This window comes from Fukomys damarensis, unplaced genomic scaffold (genome assembly GCF_012274545.1).
Source record: "Fukomys damarensis isolate Sample0158 unplaced genomic scaffold, DMR_v1.0_HiC HiC_scaffold_19, whole genome shotgun sequence".
NCBI classification, from domain to species: domain Eukaryota; kingdom Metazoa; phylum Chordata; class Mammalia; order Rodentia; family Bathyergidae; genus Fukomys; species Fukomys damarensis.
In genome coordinates this window covers 13885477-13906827 of record NW_022900931.1, presented here as the reverse complement: position 1 = coordinate 13906827, position 21351 = coordinate 13885477, and the positions used below count along the sequence as shown (strand labels likewise).

Genomic DNA, 21351 nt, shown 5'->3' with positions numbered 1-21351 from the left:
TTTCATTTTTCTTCTTTCTTTAAAAAAATTCACTTCTATTTGACAGGGAAAGAATCTCTCAAGGGAAATAGTAGAGGACCTGTTGCTTAATTCACTTAAACTCAGTGGACAAAACACCAGAGGGGAACAATTTTGCCTTAACTCCCCTGAGGAAGAGGCTCTATATGAAACTAATAATAATTTTCCATCTCTAATTTTGATGACACAAAAACCAGAGGTGTGTACTTATTTGATCCAGCATTGGATTGGGTTGCAACAGTAACATTCTATCCCAACTGAAGTCTGCTAATTATGTGTGCTGGGACACCAGCCAAGAGACTATTACAATAGCCCAGAGGGAACAACATAAAAAAGTTTTAGCATGGAGGCTTCCTTCAGGAGCACAGACTTGACAGTATAAGGAAAATTTCATTGCAGCTGAGGTAGAATTCGTTGGTCAGGTGTTGAAGTAAAAGAGGATTCTCCAGAAGAAAAACAAAAGTGATGCCTTCAAAAAAAAGTAAAAAAGACCTTACTGATGGATAAATGACTTGACTGTGCCCATCCATGTAATACTGACCACAGTGCTGTCTTATAAACAGTCATTTTTTTCATGTATCCCACCAGTCAACAAATGTTTTATCACCAAGTATTTTGCCAGTTGCTGTTGATACGAAGGTGCAGGTCGTGTATGCAAAACAGGAGGTTTTGTAATGGAATATCAGGAACACAGAGAAAGCAGATTTCACCCACACAAGAGACATCTTTCCAGTGGATAAGGCACTGGAAATTAGTCTTAAAATACGAATGGAACTTAGTCAGTGGGAGAGGGCAACATTCACCAAATAAGCGACAGCCCATGACAGATGTCGTCAGGAACATATGCAGTCTACTCTGCAGTTTCCTGTTTTTTAGGATTCTTTTTCACCAGAGAGCACATATCATATGCTATACACAAAGTGCCTACATCCACTTTGAATGATTAAATTCCAACCTAAATCTGCTAACCGTCACTGAGCCAGGCCCACTTTCAAGTCACCCCAAGCTAGTTCTATAATGCTCTTGTAGGCTGACCATTTCCTTCTCTTTAATTTTCTGTCAGTGTCTCCAACATACTGAGGCACAACTGAAAGTTTCTGTCTAATCTGAACAACCCGCAGTACAATTCTGATGTGAATCAGCATTTTTATTTTATAAATCTCAATTTTCAGTTCAAGCTACTAGCATATAAGGCATTATGTTCCCTGTCATTTGGAATCTCTTGAGTCATTCATAGTTCACCTGTGAGTATGAGCTTAGAAACTGATAAGAATTGAAACATAATTTTGGTAGCTATTTGTACCTATTTGTATAGATGGAACAATGTCACCATGGCCTTTCTATTCTCATTTTTATAAATCTGTCCTAACATATATATATTTTTTCATTCATTTAACAAATATTTATTGTGCACTATTTGGGGGCCCTGGGAAAGCTTCTATGGGAGTGGTATAAAAAATTACTGCTGTACAGAAAAAAACTCTTTTAAATGTGCTGCAGCGGGGTGGACAAGGTTGGATGAATGGATGGATGGATAGATGGATGGATGTAAAGAAAGAGATGGTAGATGATAGATGTATAGATAGACAGATAGCTAGCAGATTAAAACTTTTTTTTTAGGTAGACTAAAAGGATATTGGATTGAGTTCCATCGAGTTCCTGAGATGAACTCTTAGTGCTAAAAACCAGAAAATCCCCAGGTAAACTAAGGCAAGTATGTTATCCTCATGTGCGAAGTGGGGGAAATGGGTAAACTATTATAAAGAGGAAGCTCATTGTGGACCTAACTGAGAAGATGATATCAGAGTAAAGTCTTGACAAAAGTAAGGAAGTGAGACATACAGATCTCAGAGAAAAGTGCCCTGGATAGAAGGGAGCTGATGAAACGTTCTAAGGTGGGGGGTTGCTTGGTGTGTGTGTCAATATAATATCTATTATAGGTATACTCCATCTACAAGATACAGAATTTAAAAAGATGTGAGTCAAAATAGCATCCAAAAAGAACAACAACCAGAAAAAAAAAAACAAAAAAAAAAAGAACAAAATAGTATTATAGTATTCAAGTCCAGGGTCTTCTACTTCACAGTGCTCTGATATTTTTCACCTTTCTACATTCTCTAAGCATATATTATAAATACTAAAAGGAAAGAGATCAGATAAGGTTGCGTTTGTAGGGAACCAACAAACCAGAAGGTCTTGAACTCAAAATATGTTGTACTTTTGCTTCATTACCCTCTGGGTCATTTAGACTTTGTCAATATAAATAAACTCAACATGAAACCAATCAATATAATTCTCCATCTACGTATTTCTGGCACTTAGCTTCTGTTTTGCCTTAATGATAAAATGTAGGCCTAAAGAAGACTAAAATACCCAATAAATATTTGGTCTTTATTAAGACGTTAATAACCCCAGCCTTAATCTGTACCAAGACTAAGTCAGCATTTCAGAGGTAAAAAAAATAGATTCATACTTGCATTTTCTCATTATTTAAATACTTATTGGCAGCTTATTCAGATAATTCACTTTAAAAAATCCCTAGCTGCAAAGGACACTACAAGAATTAGTTAGATCTATTGTTTGAGTAAACCATTCAATTGTATTAAATTTTATATTCATTTTGCATGTTGTAGACAGTTTTCCTATTCAACCAGAGTGAACACCTCAAATAAAGCAGATTTACAAAGTTCTGATATTTTTTCGTGGTTATTTTCCACTCAAGGATACATTTCGGCTTACCAGATACCAAATCACAACAGACATCCCTTTCTTTTCATTTTTTATCACATCCTAAGCAATTCCTCCAAGGACTTCCTCAGAGTTATCTGCAGATGGGAAAGGCAATTCACAATGCAATAAAATTTATAGCTCATAAAATTATGAATAAGCCAAACGTTAAAAAAGAAAAGTTAAACTAGGTCTAAAATGATTTTTATAATATCAACCACATGAATTGACATAGAAAATGAATTGCAAATGTAAGGGAAAGCAGCAACTAAATGCTCTGTGTTCTCTGGGTGTTAAATGGAGACTGTCAGCACAGAGAGATTCAGGAAGCAGGTGGTGATTTCTCTAAGAAGAGGTGGCTAAAGTAAGACCCAAAGTAGATTTTAAAGAACTACCTGGATGTGATTATAAGTCTCCAAGGGAGAAAGAAAAAGGGGTGTATCTAGAAACTAAACAATGAAGTGATATAAATCAGTTCTGATCATCACTGTGGTTTTTATATAAGAATAATCAAAATACAGAAAATAAAGAATTCAAAAACCTAAACTTTTCTTTCTCTTTAAAAAAGTTGTGAAAGGTCTTTCTTAAAAGAGATATTAGAATACAGAGCAGTACAAAATAGCTTAATTTTGCATTCTATTTAGGACTTATATGGAAATCCTGGGCCACCGTGTCATTAGAATTTGGATGAGTGACCCAAAAAACAGATGCTGTACATCTTGCCTAATTCAGAATCTTTGAGTCTCTCAGCAGGTGCATCAAGAAGGTTCTTGGTGTTCTTCTCTTACCACTATTATGGCTTATAGCCAGATGTCCCCCCAAAGCCTCATGCCCTCCTAGGTGGGGCTCTGGGGAGGTGGCTGAGTCATGGGTGTGTAGAACTGGGTCATGAGGGTGATAACTAGATCAGTCCACTGATTGATTTAACATAGTTTTGGGTGTGCATCATGGGAAGGCCCACCCAGGGTGTGGGTGGCACCAACCAATAGGTTTGTAGCCTGGGTGACGTAAAAGTAAAAAGGAAGGCTCTCTGCTTTCTGCCTCCTGCCTGCTGCACCACAAACTGTCGCTCTGCAGTGCTCCCCTGCTTGAGATCAGCCAACTCTGGCCTGAAACCTCTACAAACTGTGAGCTAAAAGAAACCTTCGCTCATTTAATTTGTCGGTATTGGATATTTTGTCCCAACAACGAGAAAGTAACTAAAATATCCACCTTTCCTGAAAGACCTTATCTATGCCATTGGTGGCAATGATTATCTGCACATCAATGATTCCCCAAAACATCATGTTCTTATGCCTCAAGCCTGCATTTCCATTATTATCTGCATGTTTCCCATTACCTTTGACCAGTGTGTCCATATTCATAATTGATACCCAACCCCAACCTCCTTTTATCCCCATAAATTCTCTATCCCAGATAAATATCATTCACTCAACTGCATGGAGTAGGGATGTGGGAAAGTAGGAAAATGAAGTCACCATTTATACATCCTGATGCACACAATTCCAATCAATTGACACATATGGACAGTTGTTTTCATGCCCAACTCAAATATCACCCAACTGTCTCTTCATCTCAGAGGAATTAATCCCTTTGTCTTGCTGAGCACTTTGGAAACACCTTCAGGAAAGCACTTAATGTATCAATGAAATAGTCTCCCATCAAAAATATCAATGGATACATTTGTCTCTTATCAGCTTGTCATTTGTTATCAGTTCTTCCTAAATATACCCGAGAACCCTACTCCTTCATCTCATTTTTCTCCTCCATTTCCACATAAACAGCTCTTTCTCTTCTAAATGTGGACAATTTCCAAGATGCTTTGTTTTGCTCTGTTAACATCCTTCCCCTAATTGAGTAGCTTCAACTACTTTCTTGACTCCCTCTGCCTTCACTAAACAGATAACTCTTTATATATCTGATCGAATTTTTTTTCTCCTCAGTTTCAGCTGTGACTATTTCAGATATCTCTTTCCTTATGTCCCATGGTTTCTCAAAAGCAACAGATTAAAAATCTCTCTCTCCCTCTCCCTCTCCCCCTCCCTGTCTGTCTCCTACCACCAATCCTCTCCATAAATCCACCTGGAGGAACAGCACTATGAAATTTCACCCACCACAAATCTAGGAGCCAAGATTTACGTCTCCTCCCCTAGCACAGGTATTTATATCAGTCAGATTTTTTTTCTCAATTTTTCCTCCTTCATGACTCACTAATCTGTACCCTGTTTTCTGTCTCCACTATAACGTCCATTAACAGCCTTTCATCGCTAATCACCAAGATTAGTCCTGCAATATCCAGGGTCTATAACCCTTCTGTCCATTCTTCCCATGGCTGCTGGGGCAAATATTCTTTTTTGTTTTCTCGACTGCAGCTCTGACCCCATCAGTACTCAGTTGGACATTCTGCTGAGTCCAGGGTACAATTTAAACTCCTCTTTATGGCTTACAAGACTGTCCTCAATGTCACCCCTTCTACCTCGTCTCTCACCACACCCCCTCTTCCTATTATGCTCCAGTAGTAGCAGAAAGTACCTGCACTTCTCGAACTTTATTTGGTTTCAAGTATCAATGCCTTTGGCTCTCTCTGTTCCCAGGTACACTCCCCTTTCTTGTTGGTCTCGACAACATTTCATCCTCATGCAGACTGAGCCCAAACATTATTTCCATTGGAAAGTATGGTACTGTCTTATGAAGGTGTGCCCCATCCCACACCCTGCAGTGCCCTGTGTGGACGTCTATGACAATTGCCACTATTTTCTAACTGTATTAATGTGTATTTATTTCTGTCTCTATCCTCAAGACTATGAACTCTTTTAGGGCCAGATCTGTGTCTTTTTCTTTAGGTCTTCCCTACTTGGCATGGTATTCTAGCACATGATAGGTATTAAATATTTCTTGAATAAATGAAGTAATTTTATCATAACTATTTGTATGCATATGGTATTTCTACAGTGTATAACAGTTATTGAAGTGAAACTGAAAGTAAAACATCGGGCCTTAGTTACTTCTGAAAGCTAACCACATGCAGAGTGCTGACATACAGCAGGTGCTCAGTAAATGTTAAATTTTGATTGGCTCTAACTGATCTAGATTGAGTGATTCATGCTTGAGTTTACCGGATAATCTTGCCAGCCCTCTATCTCTGATCTTATGCAAACTACTGCAAAAGTCCTTCAGTCACGTGAGGACCTATTTGGGGCAGAGTACTATGAAAAGATTTAAAGTAGTATAGGCCTTGGTCTTTGCCCTCTTAGAATTTTGCAGTCTATTATACACATAAATGCACCGGTAAACAATGCCAGAGTCCATCATGTGCACCAGACAAACATGACCTTACTTATAAAATAGTTCACCACTCCCCCTCCTCCACCTTCCCCTCGACTTAGAAGTAACACTGTCTGCTTTTGTATACGCTGCTTTATAATACAAATGTTTTTCTAAAATCTATGTCAAGAGCTAGGAAAAGAGTTAGAAGTAGATATCTCAATCTCTGAGATGCCTTGCTCTCATTTCCTCGTTACTGAAAACAACATCATTATAAAGAATATCTGCCAACAATGTGATAGAAAAATGTAAATGCATCATGAAAAATAATTGCTGTTCATTCAGCACTGAATTATAAAGCCATTGTACAGGTCCAATAATGCAGAAGCCTTGGAGGTCTGAGAAACTGCTTAGCTTAGGTAATTACATGACTTTGAACAAAGTCCCTAGGATGAAATTTGTGGAGTTTGAAGAAACAATCAAATCAGAATCAAAGAGCTATTTATAGCTACATATTTTTAAATTTTCTGTTTTCTCTCATGTATAGATTTTGACAAGCCTAGGATAATTTTTAACTCTGGGGTCTGGAGTGAGAGGAATATGCAATAGCTTTTCCTCTTCTTTCCACCATCCGCAACTCTCAAGCTCAAGGATAGTACTACAAAGATAGAAATCTAGCCAGACCCACAGTAATTGCATCTTTTCAAATAGTTAAATCTTACTTAAGCCCTGTGAATAGTTTACAAATATGAAAAGTGAAATTTACAGAAGGGGCATTCTATTACTACTGTGGAAAAGATATGCATCTTGTAAATGTCCTGAGTTTTTTAGCCAGGAAAACTAGAGAAATAAGAGTCTTAAATATGATCTAATCCCAGCCTTAGTCACTGCAAAATAAACGGATGTCCTAAGAAAGAAGTACACAGTTGTTTAGTGAGTAAAAGGACAGGGTCTCAAAACATTTCTACAAAACTACAGATTTGACCATGCATAATCTCTGTTGGTCTGGCTCAATTTTTACTACTTAAAATAATCACATTTAGGTCTGGGATGGAGCTCAGTGGTGGATCACTTTCTTAGCATGTGCAAGGCCACCTTAGCACGTTCAATCGCCAGTACAGAATTGAATCAAATGAAAAAAACCAAAAAAGCCCTAAGAGATGTTTTACCCAGTTGCAAATGCTGTGTAATTAAAATTGTACTGACAGCGAAGGGGAATGAATTTTACTGCAGGACAAGCTATTAATTAGTTGAGCTAGCTTAGACGAGTCACTTTACCGTTCCTATCTCCAGTTAAAACTAAAAGGCATGGTCAAAAGCTCTCTTCCAAATCAAAAGTTGTATAAGTTTGAAATTAAAGGACAGTTGGTCTGGAATGACAAGCTTAAAATCAGATGCCACCGGTCCTAACTCTCCCCACTGTCACCAAACCTCTCTTCCCATGGCAATGTGCCTTCCTTTCAGGGAGACATTATTTTTATAAAAAACATGTCTTTTTTAAAACATTGTATTTTTTTAGTGCATGCTTGTAGTGCACGAGGTTTACATTCCTCCTCTTAGGGAGTAGGCATAGGTGTGTAACACATCGTGATTCTCTTTTAATCTGCTTCCCCTCTCCACCCACCGCCCTCTCTCCACCTCTAATCTCCTCTGCCACCGTCAGTAGCAGTAGCAGTAGCAGCAGTGATAGTAGTAGTAGTTCGTGTCTATGACAGCGTTTACGTCCACCGTGTGTCGGCACATACACACAATACATCTCAAATATTTTTGCTGTCCATTGCCCATCCCTCCTTTACCCTTTCCCATTTGCAAAAGATCCATCTTTCTATTTCCTCCTATCCATCCTTTATTTTGCTGCTGTTCTTTGCCTTACTCAAATGAGAGATACCACACAGTATTTAAGCTGATGTGCCTGATTTATTTCACTTAATATTACATTTTCTAGGTATATTCCTTTTCCTACACACCTTGAGTGTATTCTTCTTTATAGCCAAGTAGTATTCCATTATATATGGACACATTTTCTTCCTTCATTTGTCTGTTGTCATACATGCATTCAGGCTGCTTTCAGAATTTAGCAATTATGGATTATGTTGCTATAAACATTGGTATGCATATGTTGCCATAATCTGATTTCTCAATTTTCATATTCTAACCAAATAATTATTTTAAAGTGGGGTCCTAACATTCATTAATACTTTCCATTTTCAAATGTCTGGGTATGTCACCTGGCACAGTCACTGTAAATCATCATTCACATGTGGAGACAACCAGTACACACTCCGTGCTGTGCTAGAGAGAGGAGAAATAGAGATACACGTGTAATTGCCCCCAGTTGGGAATAACTCCTACTGAGCAAGGAAAATAGATATGCTAATTAATTAAGGTACTATGTATCTTTTTAAAAGACACACAGTGTCTTAAGAGCACAGAGAAGATGTACTTTGAGAATACTTCCTGAGGATGACTCTTGTGCTGAGGCTTAGAAAATGAAGAGAAATTTTCAAGGTAAATGAAAAACAGTGTCCCAAACTGAAAAAACAGTATGTTAAAAAAGCATGCGGGAATTTCATCAGAGGAGGGCTATGTGCCAGCACACAAAAAAATTTTAACTAGACTTTGTAATCTAAAGGAATTGTTCACAGACTTTAAGCGGAGGAACAAATTAAACAAATTCAGATTAAAATAAAAACTCTGGAGGTTTTTGGAGGATTAAATAAAAGCATGTTTCCCAGTATCTTGGAAATTGAAATGATTTTAAGTGACATGTGGTATGGGTATTCGGTTATGTGGAATCCTGCAGTGAAAGTGGTTGTTTATGCATTATCTTTCAATCATTTTTATTATATAAAGCAAAAAGCATCTGTTCCGTGTAGGCACTGGCGTCAGTCCACTTAAATTTAAGCCTCTGCTCTGCTACTTATTAATGATCTTAAACAGGTTATTTGCTTATTTATCCTTGCCTTAGTTTTCACATTGGTAAACGGGACTCAGTAAGACAGTGTCTTCCTCATAATGTGGTTTCAAAGATAAGTGAGTTCACACTTACAGCCTGATACCCTCTCCCAAACAGCACTTAATTAATGTTAGCTATTATTTTAAATTTGTATTATTTACTTGCTTTACCCTCCATTTATGGATAATGATTCCATTTATGGTAGTACCTTAAAATTTCCTTGCTAGGTAGATATACTTGCCTATAAAAGGTAATGTATTTTAAATTAAGAATATTGAGAAAATAATATAAGAGATGTTAAAAGTTCAGGACAGTTGAAGGGACAAGACGGTATACTAGGTTTGGTAAATCAGTAAAAATAATGTGTAAATGCCTGAAGTTTGACATACAAGAAAGCAATACTGGAGCAAAGATGCAAATGGGAGATGTTAGAGGGTTCAAACTAAAGATATTGCATAAATACAAAATATTTTTCGCATGTGTAGATGTCATAAGAGTTGAAAATTAATTAGCAGGCTCATCAATTCTTCTTCTGTTATTTATAGTAACACAAACTATTTCTGGTAACATGATTTCTCCCCCGGACTGTGACATCCACAAAAGCCAGGGTCTTTCAGGCCACTACTGTAGCTCACATAACACATAACCTCCAGTGATATGCAATATAAAGAATACTAATAAAATAACTATCTCTCTTCCAAGTCATGCAAGGAAAAACATTTACTAATCCATTTGAAGTCTTTGAGTCCCCTTTCCCTGTCCCCAGAGGTAACCAGTACTGTATCTTGAATTTTGGTTAATCTTGTCTTTGCTATTTACGAAGGTAAGACATTGTCATATATGTAACATTATATATACATCTACATATATAGCTATCTATATATATATATTTATATACATACACATTCTTTATATCTAATTTGGTTGGGACCCATTGACCTTCTTTTATGCGAAAGTTTAGTCAATAAAATTTGGGAAAATTTTTAATTAAAAAATGCCCAAAATGTATCTTCATTTCTGCTTTACACTTTGAAGAGTGCATCAAAATATTTCACAACAGTATTTCACTACAAAATATTTCACTACAACTTTTAATAATTAAATTATAGTGTCACCAGTCCTGTGTCCTGACAGTTTTCAAGTCACCTACCAAACCTCACAGCAATGGAATTAAACAGAATCAATAGGTTTAAAAGAATAAATGTCTTCAACTGACCTTTGTGTATACTATTTACAGAGCATTACTGAGCTAGAAAAAAGTTCTTCCCTTCACAAAACTTTTCTCTTAAAAATGTTTATTAAATGCTTAGAAGAGCCCTGAAAAGCTTTTTGGAAAATACATATAAGAATTTTAAAATGTTGCAGAAGCACACTAAAAAACTTTTAAAGTAATTATGGCTTTTTCAAAATTTATAATCAACCTGGTAACATCTTATAGAAATGCTTTTAGCCTCCTTAAAACAGAGGTTTTATTTCTGACGTGTTCCCCAAACAATCCTTATTAATCAATGCATGCATGTTCTGGATGGTCACCAATCAACAACACAGATGACCATTAGTTCATCAAATGAGCTTCTTACTAATTTTCTCTATGAAATAAGAAGGGTTTCTTAATACATACAAGTATGGTCAATATTATTACCCCACATGTTTCCTTCATGAATTTACCCAATGAAGAATTCTAGTGAAATATTCCTGAAGAATGCATTGTAATTAAAAAGCCTAAAAGCCTTCTTCCATGTTTGCTTTGACTTTTGAGACAGGTTCTCCCTTTGTAACCCAGGCTGGCCTCAAACTCACCATCCTCCTGCCTCAGTGCTGGGATTACAGGCGTGCACCACCACACCTTCTCACCATCTTAGTAGTGTTGCTTTTGAAAACAAAAACAGCAAAAACTAGCCTAAAGATATAACCTGGACTGGGGAAAATTTGGAGCACACATACTTATTCCAGAGTTATTATAAAGGTATTTTTTTCTTTTAATTGTGAGTTCATGGTCAAAAGATTGGCTTATAATTGATACAAGATTTTAACTGAAAAATGACAGAAGGATATTCAAGTAAAATCGGCATAGTCATGTGTCTCTTAGCAACAGAGATTCATTCTGGGAAAAAACATCCTCAGGGGTGGGATGTTCATCATTGTTTGAACACCATTCAGTGTACTAATAAAGACTAAGAAGGCAATGGTGCCTCTAGGTGATGTAATCCTAGGGGACCACTGTTGTACACACCCTCCTTTGGTTCCTGAAATGTTTTTATACAACATATGACTGTACCTATCAATGCAACCATAAAAATTATGCTTGCAAAAACTTCATGATAGCATGTTGAAATGCTTGTATCTACAGAAAAGAAAATCGATTACACAATAATTATACACTATTATAGAATTTAAACATTTAAAGTCTGTTAATAAAGATAGCCATGAGACTACTTTCAGATGTCCACTTTAATGTTCTGGGGCATCAAAAGAAATTCAGAATCTTTCATTATTTTTTTTCTTCTATTTTTAGGTATTTTTCAAATTGTGTCCAATGTGCATATATTGCATGCATTGTGGATGTAAGAGAGAGAAATATCACTTCATTGCAGAGAGAGGGGGACGGGGAACACAGAACTAGGCTGGGGTTGGGGGAAAGTTGCATAAAATTAAAGTATGCATAAAGTTCTCACTCACAACTCAAGTTTGTTGATAAAGATCATGACATTTACTATTCCCTGACAAGTATTGTCCTCAAATGGGGTTGGCGTTTGTTTCTTTGAGCTCTGCGTATGGCATTGAGAATCAGTAGGGAAGAGACAGAGAAGGTGTTTACCTATTGCTCCAAGTCTATTCCACGTAATTCAGCCCTCCTAACCTCTGTCATTTGTGCTAGAATTTGGAGATGGTTCCATGACATTTCTCTAGGACCCGTTGGTTAAAGTAGCTGGAAAATGTGGTCTAGGAACAATTAATAACAAAGGAATTTCCACATAAATCCTTGACATTTTATCAGTTATTTTCTAAACTAAGCCTCAAGAGTGACCTTCTGTTACGAGCTTTCTTTCCTGTTTGTGTTTTACAGTTGATATGACGGACTTATAGACAAAAAGGAACCTGCAGTAAGCAACAGAAGGGCAGGATTATAATTCAGTTACCCCACTCCCAATTCAGTGAATGGCCTTTTTGCTAATTATTTTGTTCTTTCATAATACCATTGTCACATCTGTTTTCCCCCACATGAATAACTCAAACTTTATTTGTAAGTATATGATTCTCTTGAGGTTTACCCTGTAGCTCCTTCAAAACAGGCAAATACTGGGCCAGGGTTGTAGCTCAGTGGTGCCACACCTTCCTGGCAAGTGCAAGGTCCTGAGTTTGATTCCTGGTATCAAAAAGACAAAAAACAGCCAAATGCTGTAGTTCTCACTGGCTAAACTGCTTCAAGCCAGAGACTCCCATCATCCATATCCTTTTTCTTAAAGCAAGAATACACAGAGCATCCAAAGAATTCAAACCTCCTTCTCTTCCTCCTCGGACCATGGGAGAGCCCTTCTTGCCCTGCTTGGGAAAAGACAGTGCAGGCGCACTTTGTCTGGACTGCCTGCTCAGCTGGTGAGAGGCCCCTTGCATCTGGGCCACACAGAGACTCAGGTATCACAGAGCTTTGAAAGCCACACATACTAATAGTGGCTGAATTGATCAAAGCAAGAAATGATTGCAGTGACTTACGTCTTTTACAGAAGAGCAAACTAATTGTGACTCCTAAAGGGCGAGAACCAGGTAGGCGCCAAACTTCCTGGGCAGTCTCTTCTGGGTGCTACCATCTTCCTGACTAGGTTTCCAGCAGGTCCATTCTTGAGTCATTCCACACATGATCAAAGTTGAAGAGGAGAAAGTAAAAGGCCATTGTCAACATCCTTGGCAAGATGAAAAATGATGCTTTAACGCCACCATGATCTCGTGCAACAGCTGGCTGGAAGTCATTCCCCAAGGGGAGGTTGGCCTGATGCTGAAGTGTGCCCCGGACAGACCTAGTGTAAACCCATTTTCAGGAGTAACTATGATTACCATGATTTTTCACTCGTAAGAGTGTCCAAGTTTGGATAGTATGTTGCATGAACACTCCACATGAGGGAAGAATATCATTAACAAAGAGGGAATCCGTGACACTGAGCAGGTACAAATAGCTACTGGTACAATAAGAACATTAGAAGGGGTCAAGACAAAATATTTTGCTTCGTTTTTCAGGACAAAAGTTAAGAATCAGAGTCTTTGGGTTTTGGCACCAACATGAAAAATAATATTTCTATACTCAGGTAATGAATTATTATGACTTTACCCAATAGTTTGATTCCTTTCTCTTCCTATGTCCTAGCAACTAAACCTCTAAATATCACTCCTTCACTGCTGCTTTTTTCAGCTTAATTGCTACCCTCCTGCTTTCCAAAATAGAATGCTAGCATCCAGTCAGCCAGTTGGAGGGTCAGGGTGATTCTAGACCCAATATTCCACAAAACATGTGTAGGCTGCTTGCTGTATCTCTGCTTGCTGATTCATAATAAGCAAGTCAAATGAACCATTTTGATTCTGATTTCCTCTGAGAGGCTGGTCCACAAGCATGGGGTCAACTTAAAGGAAGTAAGATTTTGTTTAATATTTTCTCCTTTCATTAGTGTGCTTGAATTACTTTCTTGTAAACTCTGCTTGTTACCTAAATGTAGTAGCACTTTCCTTACCTAATTAACTTTCTTATCAGAATTCCAACCAAAAATAACAAGAAATGTAATAATGATAAGGTATCCTGCCCCCCCCAAACAGATTTTCTTTCACGCTTTATTTCTTGGTACTGTTCTAGCTTGTTTAATTAAATATCAGAAATTATTAGACTCAAATTATTTCTTGATCTAGTGCTCAAATTTTCCTGAAAAAAAAAAAAAAACCTACTTCTTCTACCTCAGTATTTAAACCTTTATCAGTGTGAGGCAGATGAGTTTCTACACATATGCAACTGGGTTCATGTAATTCAACATAATTTTGGAGGAAGAGCCTAATTTAGTCCCTAAGTAATTCAACAAACAAATCAGATTTGGCTACATTAATTTTCAAATATGCATGTTTCTCCCATGCTTTTGAATTATCAAAATGAACAACACTGATGTGCAAAAAAAAAAAAAAAAAAAAAAAAAAAACCTTCAGGAATTTTAGCTTGGAGATGTGAAATTCAAACCAACAGTCTTACTTATTCACTCATTAGAAGGTAGGGGTAAAACATCACTACGCCCTAACTACTAATACAAGTTGTATTCCAAGTCATTTCTGTTATGGACTTTACAATAACTGATGAGAGCACAGCCATGAGCCTCAGTATTGAGAAGGAGAAAACAATAAAATATCGTGGTTGTGTTTTGTCATCATATTCTATGAAAAGAATTCAGCTTGGGATCTGCTTGCTGCTGGTGGAGCTCTGTGAGAGATTCGCTTTCTTTGAAGTTGTGTGCAACATGCTTCCCTTCTGCACAGTGAAGCTCAGCTATCGTAACTACCAAGCAGCCATTCTGAACCTGTGCTTTATTGGAACTTCAATGCTCACCCCTGTGTTTGTGGGGTGGCTTGCTGATGTCTACCTAGGAAGAAACAAGATGGTGTGTGTTTGCTTACTTCTGCATTTCCTGGGTGAGTTCCCCCCTGCCTGGGTTATTTTGTAACTTAGTCGAGTAGATTTCTGTTAGAATTTTTAGTTTATGTCATTCCCTGGATATGTATGTTCTATCTTGTTCTTAGCATAAAATGTAATAAATAAAGTAAGAATATTATTTAGATTTATTTCATTCCATATATTATTTAGGATGCTAACATGTGTGCATGTGTATGTCAGAGGATGCTTTGATACCTATAGCGCTGCACAAATTATATTTTACAGTGATTATTTCTTTACACCTATATTGCGTACTCCTTAGAATGCTTTTGTTTTCCCCCAAACCAAACTTTTGACAAATTCTATGAGAAACATAAATTTCATTTATTTCACAATTAAGATAAAATGTTCTAGAAGGGTTTTTAAAGTTCATGTCAAATAATTATGGAATATTTGCATCAAAATGTGGTCTTTTAATTCATCATATAGTAATAACGTGCCATATTGAAGATATGGCTTCTATATTTTGGAGCTATGAGTGCATGTTTTTAAAAATTAGTGAATTCTGACACTACACTGCTTCTTTACAGAGAAAAATAAATATATTTGAAACGTTTGGGACCAAAAAGACTGTGAGAAATGTTGGGGGGAAATCAAGATAGTTTGATAGAGAGAGGAAGTTGAATTAGTAGCGTAGAATTTTAAGCTGAAACATTCAAGTTGTTTTTCATAGATAAGAAGACACTGAAGATATATGAAATACCATCTGTGAAATGGTTTTCTTCTGCAAACGGAATGAAAAACCACTGTGAGACGCTAGAGACCAGAAAAGACTCAAGATGGTAGTCTAAGCAGTAGAGAAGTACATATTCAGTAGAGAACATGAAAAAACAAGTTTGGCCACTAAATAAATGCATAAATGCAGTGCGGGAGCCACAGTTACCTCCAAGGTCTGAGCAGAGGATCTTGGGAAGGTAGTGTGTGGTTCTCTGAAAGTGAGAAGTGAGCACACTGGAGGGAAACAAATGCAGAAGAGATGGGTAGATATCGGGTGATCTACATATCACAAGACTGCAGGCAGTGGTGGGAAATTGGTTTAGGAAATCAGTAAGCCTGTGAGTCACACTTCTGAAACGTCACTGCTTAAATTCGTGAAATAAAAACTAAATTGCTGAGCTGGGCACGGGTGTGCCTGCTTGAAATCCCACCACTCAAGAGTCTGAAGCAAGACTGCCCAGTGTCCAAGGACAGTCTGGGATGTATAGCGAGGTCACAGCCAGCCTAAATTACACAGGGGACTCTGTCTCAAGAAAAAAATACTGAATCGCTGCAAAGGCAGATATTCATTCAACATTCAACAGGTATTTCTTTTTTATTGGTGTATGTTTACAGTGCATAGTATTTACACTCCTTGTGTGGAATGGTACATGCACATAACACATTTTAATTTCTTCCCCCCCCATTTCCCTCCCCTTCTGCCACCTCCCTCTACCTCTTGATCATCTTCCCACTTGAGAAAGATCCCCTTACTTCTTATTATCTAACCTTTATTTTGCTCTTTATTTATTGACTGCTCTGTGCCAGGCATTGTTCCAGAGTCTGGGAATGCAACCCACGGAACAATAGTCTGTTCCTGCTGAATTTGACTTTCAGGTGACAGGAGAGAGAAAATAAATGAACAAATGGATGTTATGTCAGGTGGTAATAAGCGTTATGATGAAAAACAGAGCTGGAGAAGGGGCTAGAATGGAGTGGACAGTGACAGGATTGCTGTTTTCTATCCCAGAATGCTTTCTGATAAGGAGACATTTAAGCAACGCACCGATCATTTATTCTCCTTGACTTGGTAACAGGCCACATCAGTAGTGTTGGCTAACTTTTTATATTCTATCATAATTCCTATCAGTCTACATTCCAGGGTAAATCAACAGACCAGGGCAGAAATCTTAACTTTGGAACTTGGCAAAGCAGAAACCAAAGTCAACTTTATACCCATTCATTTCAATAATACAAATGATTTCTTTATAACCCTTTCACAACTGCCACCAAATCCTAACTTGACGCTGAATTCCAGAGGCTCTATTGGAAATGAGTCTTCTCTCAGAATTCGTATAAACTTAGCTTAAAAATGAGACTTTATTCTTTTGGACCATGGGCTACTTTCTGGGCTGTGAGATCACCTGCAGTCCACATATTACTCTACCAACAATACTGACTTTCTGTGAAAATAAATCAATATATTGGCCCTATTACCTAAAACATAAAATTCAAGTTTATTAATTTATTATGCAAGAACCTTTAAATCTATGCCATGTTTACTTCTCCAGAGTCCTCTCACTATACGGCTCCACCACATTGAACTTCCCTGCTTTTCCATCCTGCACATGTTCTCTCTGCCTAAAATGGTTACCTTCTCTTATCTTTTCAACCCATATCCAAGACCAGAAAAGTCCTGCTGTCCTTTCAAGACCACACAGTGTTCTCTGCTAGCTTCTGTGTGTATAACTACACCATGAGCATACCTGTATGGATGCATTTATTTTAATGTAATTTTCCACCCTGGCAAACTTCTGTGATGGATTTCTTGCTCCTGGAGAAGGCCCAGGGGGTCCCACCACATCCTGGGGGATATGACACAGCATGAAGCCTTACGCCTTATGCCAGATACGGGCATGCTAACTATGTGGGACACAGAACAAACCAAAGAAGAGACAGTTTCTCATGTATGTTGTAGATTTGTTTCTTATTATTACACCAATTTTACGACAGATGTGAAGTTTTGAACTAACAAAATCAATACGTTGCCACATTTTCTCAAAAGGTGGAGATAAAGCACCTTCCTAACTTACACAACGATAACTTACACATAAACTCAAAGTGTTGTGTCCTTAAATGGCTGCTTCATGAAGCAGTTTCTCTGACCACTCTGCAAAATCCTTTGCCTAGCCAGGCCTCGCATCACACATCAGACTGAGTGTAAAGAGGGAATGGTTTGGTTAACTGCGCACCTGGCTGGTCAGCTCTTGAGGTAAATCAGCTACTGGATAACTATGCAGCAGACAGATATATTCTTCACACTGTAAAAGCTACTGCAGAGCAGAGGAAATGTTAGACCTCATTTTAATCTAGAAGGAACGTATAGTCTATTTCAGAAAACTAACTACACAAAACAACTGTATGAAAAATTCATACCAAAAGATATTAATGCCAAGTTAATAAAACAAAGGACAAAACTGACATGGAGAAGCCATTTTTTACTAATCAAGTTGGCAAAAAAAAATCAATGATAACATATTATGAAAGCCATCTCATACACTAATAGTAGGAGATTAAATTGCTACATTTCTAAGGAGTGTTTATCAGTGGTATTAAAAAGACATAAAACTATGAATGCCTTTATCTCTAAGAGCTTAGGTGAAGGAAATAAAGACATGCACTAAATGTATGTGTCAGATATTTTTGCAATATCCATTCACAGTAATTGAAGGGGGATTTTTAAACAAATGATAGAATCTCACATCACCATTAGAAATTACATGGAAAAAGAATATAATGGCAGTACTAAAAACTGTTCATACTAGTTGGTTATGTTGAAAAACTAATAGTGTAAATCAATCTGTTATTTAAATAAAATCCATTTGTTTTTGGGTTTTTTTGGTTTGTTTTGGTACCGGGGATCAAACTCAGGTCCTTGCGCTTGAGAGGCAGGCCACCGAACCGCTGAGCTAAATCCCCAGCCCTAAATAAAATCTATTTGTAACAGTATAATTAATGGCAAAGTTTATCTCTGGCTCATGAGATTATGGATTTTTTTTGTTACTTTGTGTGCTCTTCTATATCTTTTAAATTTTCTGAAGTAAGAATTATTTCCTTCCTAAATTTGAGCAAAATGCTATTTCAAAAATGTTTGATGATTGGACTACAGAAGAGTAAAATGGCCAAAAAGAGTGGGAGAATATTTGACCTGACACATTGGGCAAATCACTTAGCCTTACTGAATGTATATATATTTAAAATTAGAATATTAAAATCAAAGTTTTTCCAAGATGAAGCAATATGGTATGTGAAGATGTTTTGCAAATCATAAAGGCTTAGCAAGTACCTGCAGATGCACTGTTAATTTTTATGAGACAAGGGAAGTCGCCCGCTGTGGTCTCTATAAGGCAGATGTGAGAAGGACAGACAACCGTCCCTTGTCACTTTGTGTCCTTTCTTCCACACGTTACTGTGTGACCCAGGCCATACCCCTGTCTCCCCTGCCTTCTCACCTCTGTGTGTACATGGATGGCTCCATCCGGTTGTGTGAGAAATGAGACTAAGGAAGGAAGTGAAGGGGGAAAGAAGAGTAGACATGGAAAAAAAAAGTTGTGCTTTCCCCTATCATAATACAGTTCTTGAAAACTTTAACAGGCTTCTGAAATATTTGAGATTGTCATAATTTTTATCACTCTACTAAGAACAAATAGCAATGCTAACAGTGATTTTCTCTTCCAGGATGGATTGGCAGGTAATAGGGATATCTTCGATTTTTATAGGGTGCATGTCTTCATTGTTTTAATTTTGTCAAAAGAGACACAATTTGCTTACACATTCTGAGAAAAAAAAGATAGTTCAAGCTTGGGGCAAGAGAAGGGGAACACAAGAACTCTAGATTCGATAATACAAGTTATGAAAGACATTTTCACATTTAGCAAAGTCAGGCTATTCCCATAATTGCAACTATTAACCTAGATACTTTAATAAGATGATAACATAATAATGCTCCTACCAAAGGAAAAGCCTTTATGATGTGAGTTGGTGATTCCATGGGTTTATGTATATATATTCTCCTTTTTTTTTGTACCTACAGGCAGTACTTTGTTGTTCGTGGTTGCTTTTCCCATAGAAGATTTCTACCTAGGCACTTACCATGTGGTAAACAACATACCCATAAAGGAGCAGAACAGGCTGTTTTACGTGGCGCTGCTGACCATCTCCCTAGGCACGGGAGGAATCAGAGCCATTGTTTGTCCACTGGGTGCTTATGGCCTTCAGGAGTGTGGATCAAAGAAACAAATGTCTTTTTTTAACTGGTAGGTAGCACTGATTAAGAGAGAAAACAGATCTGTGACATTTCTCTCCCTTTTGGATTTTCTCATTGTTGCTTCTTGGTTCATTTCGATAGCAGTTGTGGTCTTTATTGTTGGTTGGGATGGGTACGCAATGATGTGTCAATGGTCATGGGAACTGAGGGGTCAGATATGGACTGATGCAGCTTTTTGGCACCGTCCTGAGACTCACTGATAAATTTATACAAGAAGTTAAAAGATATAAAATGCTTTGTTATGTTGACTGGAAGATGCCTTTGGAGCCAAACAGTCCTGAGTGAAAGTCTCAACATTACTTAATATGAGCTGATTGCCCTTAACCAAGTCATTTATTCCTCATCTATTACTCATTCTAAAGGGGGTGTATATATATATATATGGTTAGCAGAGAACTTGGCACAGAGGAGATGATCTAAAAAATGATAGCTGTTACTATTAGTTATGTCTACATCTTAATAAAGTAGCTCAGCAGGGTTTGTAAAGTCACAGGACAAAGCAAAGAGGGGATGACAAACTTGGAAGAATATTTTACAGTTTGTTGAACATCAACCCAATGCCTTTCTTTCTCACCCACTTTACCTCAAACACCTAAAATCACTTTTTATGAATACCAAATTATCTTTCTGACTCTTTATCTCTTCCAATGATTTCTTAAAGTTTATCAGTTTACATATTTTCTATTACTAATAGAAATTCAGGAAAAAGAATGAATTTTAATGCTTAAGGAAGAGAAATTCAGAATTTATTACGAATTTCTCTTTGTTTTTTGTTATTCACCAATTAGTGTCAAATAGATGTGATACTGCTACAGTTTGGATCTGAAATATCCTCCAAAAGTCTATGTGTCCAAGGCTTGGTCTCCAGCCGGGGGTCCTGTTGTGAGGAGGTGTGGACTAGTGGGAGGAGTTTAGGTCATTGGGGGTGTGGCCCTGAAGGGATATTGGGACCCCAGCCCAGCCCTTTCCTCTAGGTAGACTTTGCTTCTCTGCCACAATAAGGTAAGCAGCTTTGCTGTGCCACTTGCTCCCCACCATGATGTGATGTTTTGCCATGGGCCCCCAAATGGTGAACCAATTGGCAATGAACTGAAAGCTCTGCAAGCATGAAGTAAAGTAAAACTTTCATCCTCTTATACTGATTATTTCAGGTATTTTGTCTCAGATATGAAAAGATGACTGAAACAGACTCATTAAGCCTTTTATTCCCTCTATTTTGTGAAATGGGTTACCAACAATTTTTTTCTAAAATATTCTGTTTTTTCATTAGCATTAGCAGATGGCATCAAACAAAATATTTAAAGAAGATTCATTTTAATAGTATTAAATTAACGAAGATTTTGGATAATTGTTATCTTAGGTATACATAGCTATCCAAGTTTTCTCTCCTCTCCTCATTATATTAAAATTATAAATCACTCAGGCCTATTTTGGATTAAGTCCTAATGTCGAGAAGAATGCAGTTTACCAAGAGCGAAAGGGACCTTTACTTCCTTGTAGCAAATTCTGCCTCCTTAACCAGCCCAAAGGAGAAAGAAAAATCCTTCTTTTTTATTCTATTCAGAGGTTTTAATCCTTAATTAGCAACATCATTTTGATCAAATAAGACTCTGGAGGATTAAGACCGGAGAGCAATCAGTTGTTCTGAAAGATAGCTCTGGAGAATTTATTGTACTGTGGTCT

The 21351-nt window shown here is 37.4% G+C and overlaps 1 protein-coding gene across 1 annotated transcript in view; it reads left to right on the top strand.

Moving 5' to 3' along the window:
• The window catches only part of Slc15a5 (solute carrier family 15 member 5), a 106478-nt gene that overhangs the window by 9312 nt on the left and 75815 nt on the right, over positions 1 to 21351 (top strand). The window contains exons 2-3 of the mRNA XM_010616029.2: positions 14261 to 14623; positions 19435 to 19657. Coding sequence (XP_010614331.2) covers positions 14261 to 14623; positions 19435 to 19657 — 586 coding nt within the window. The remainder of the gene's footprint in view (positions 1 to 14260; positions 14624 to 19434; positions 19658 to 21351) is intronic.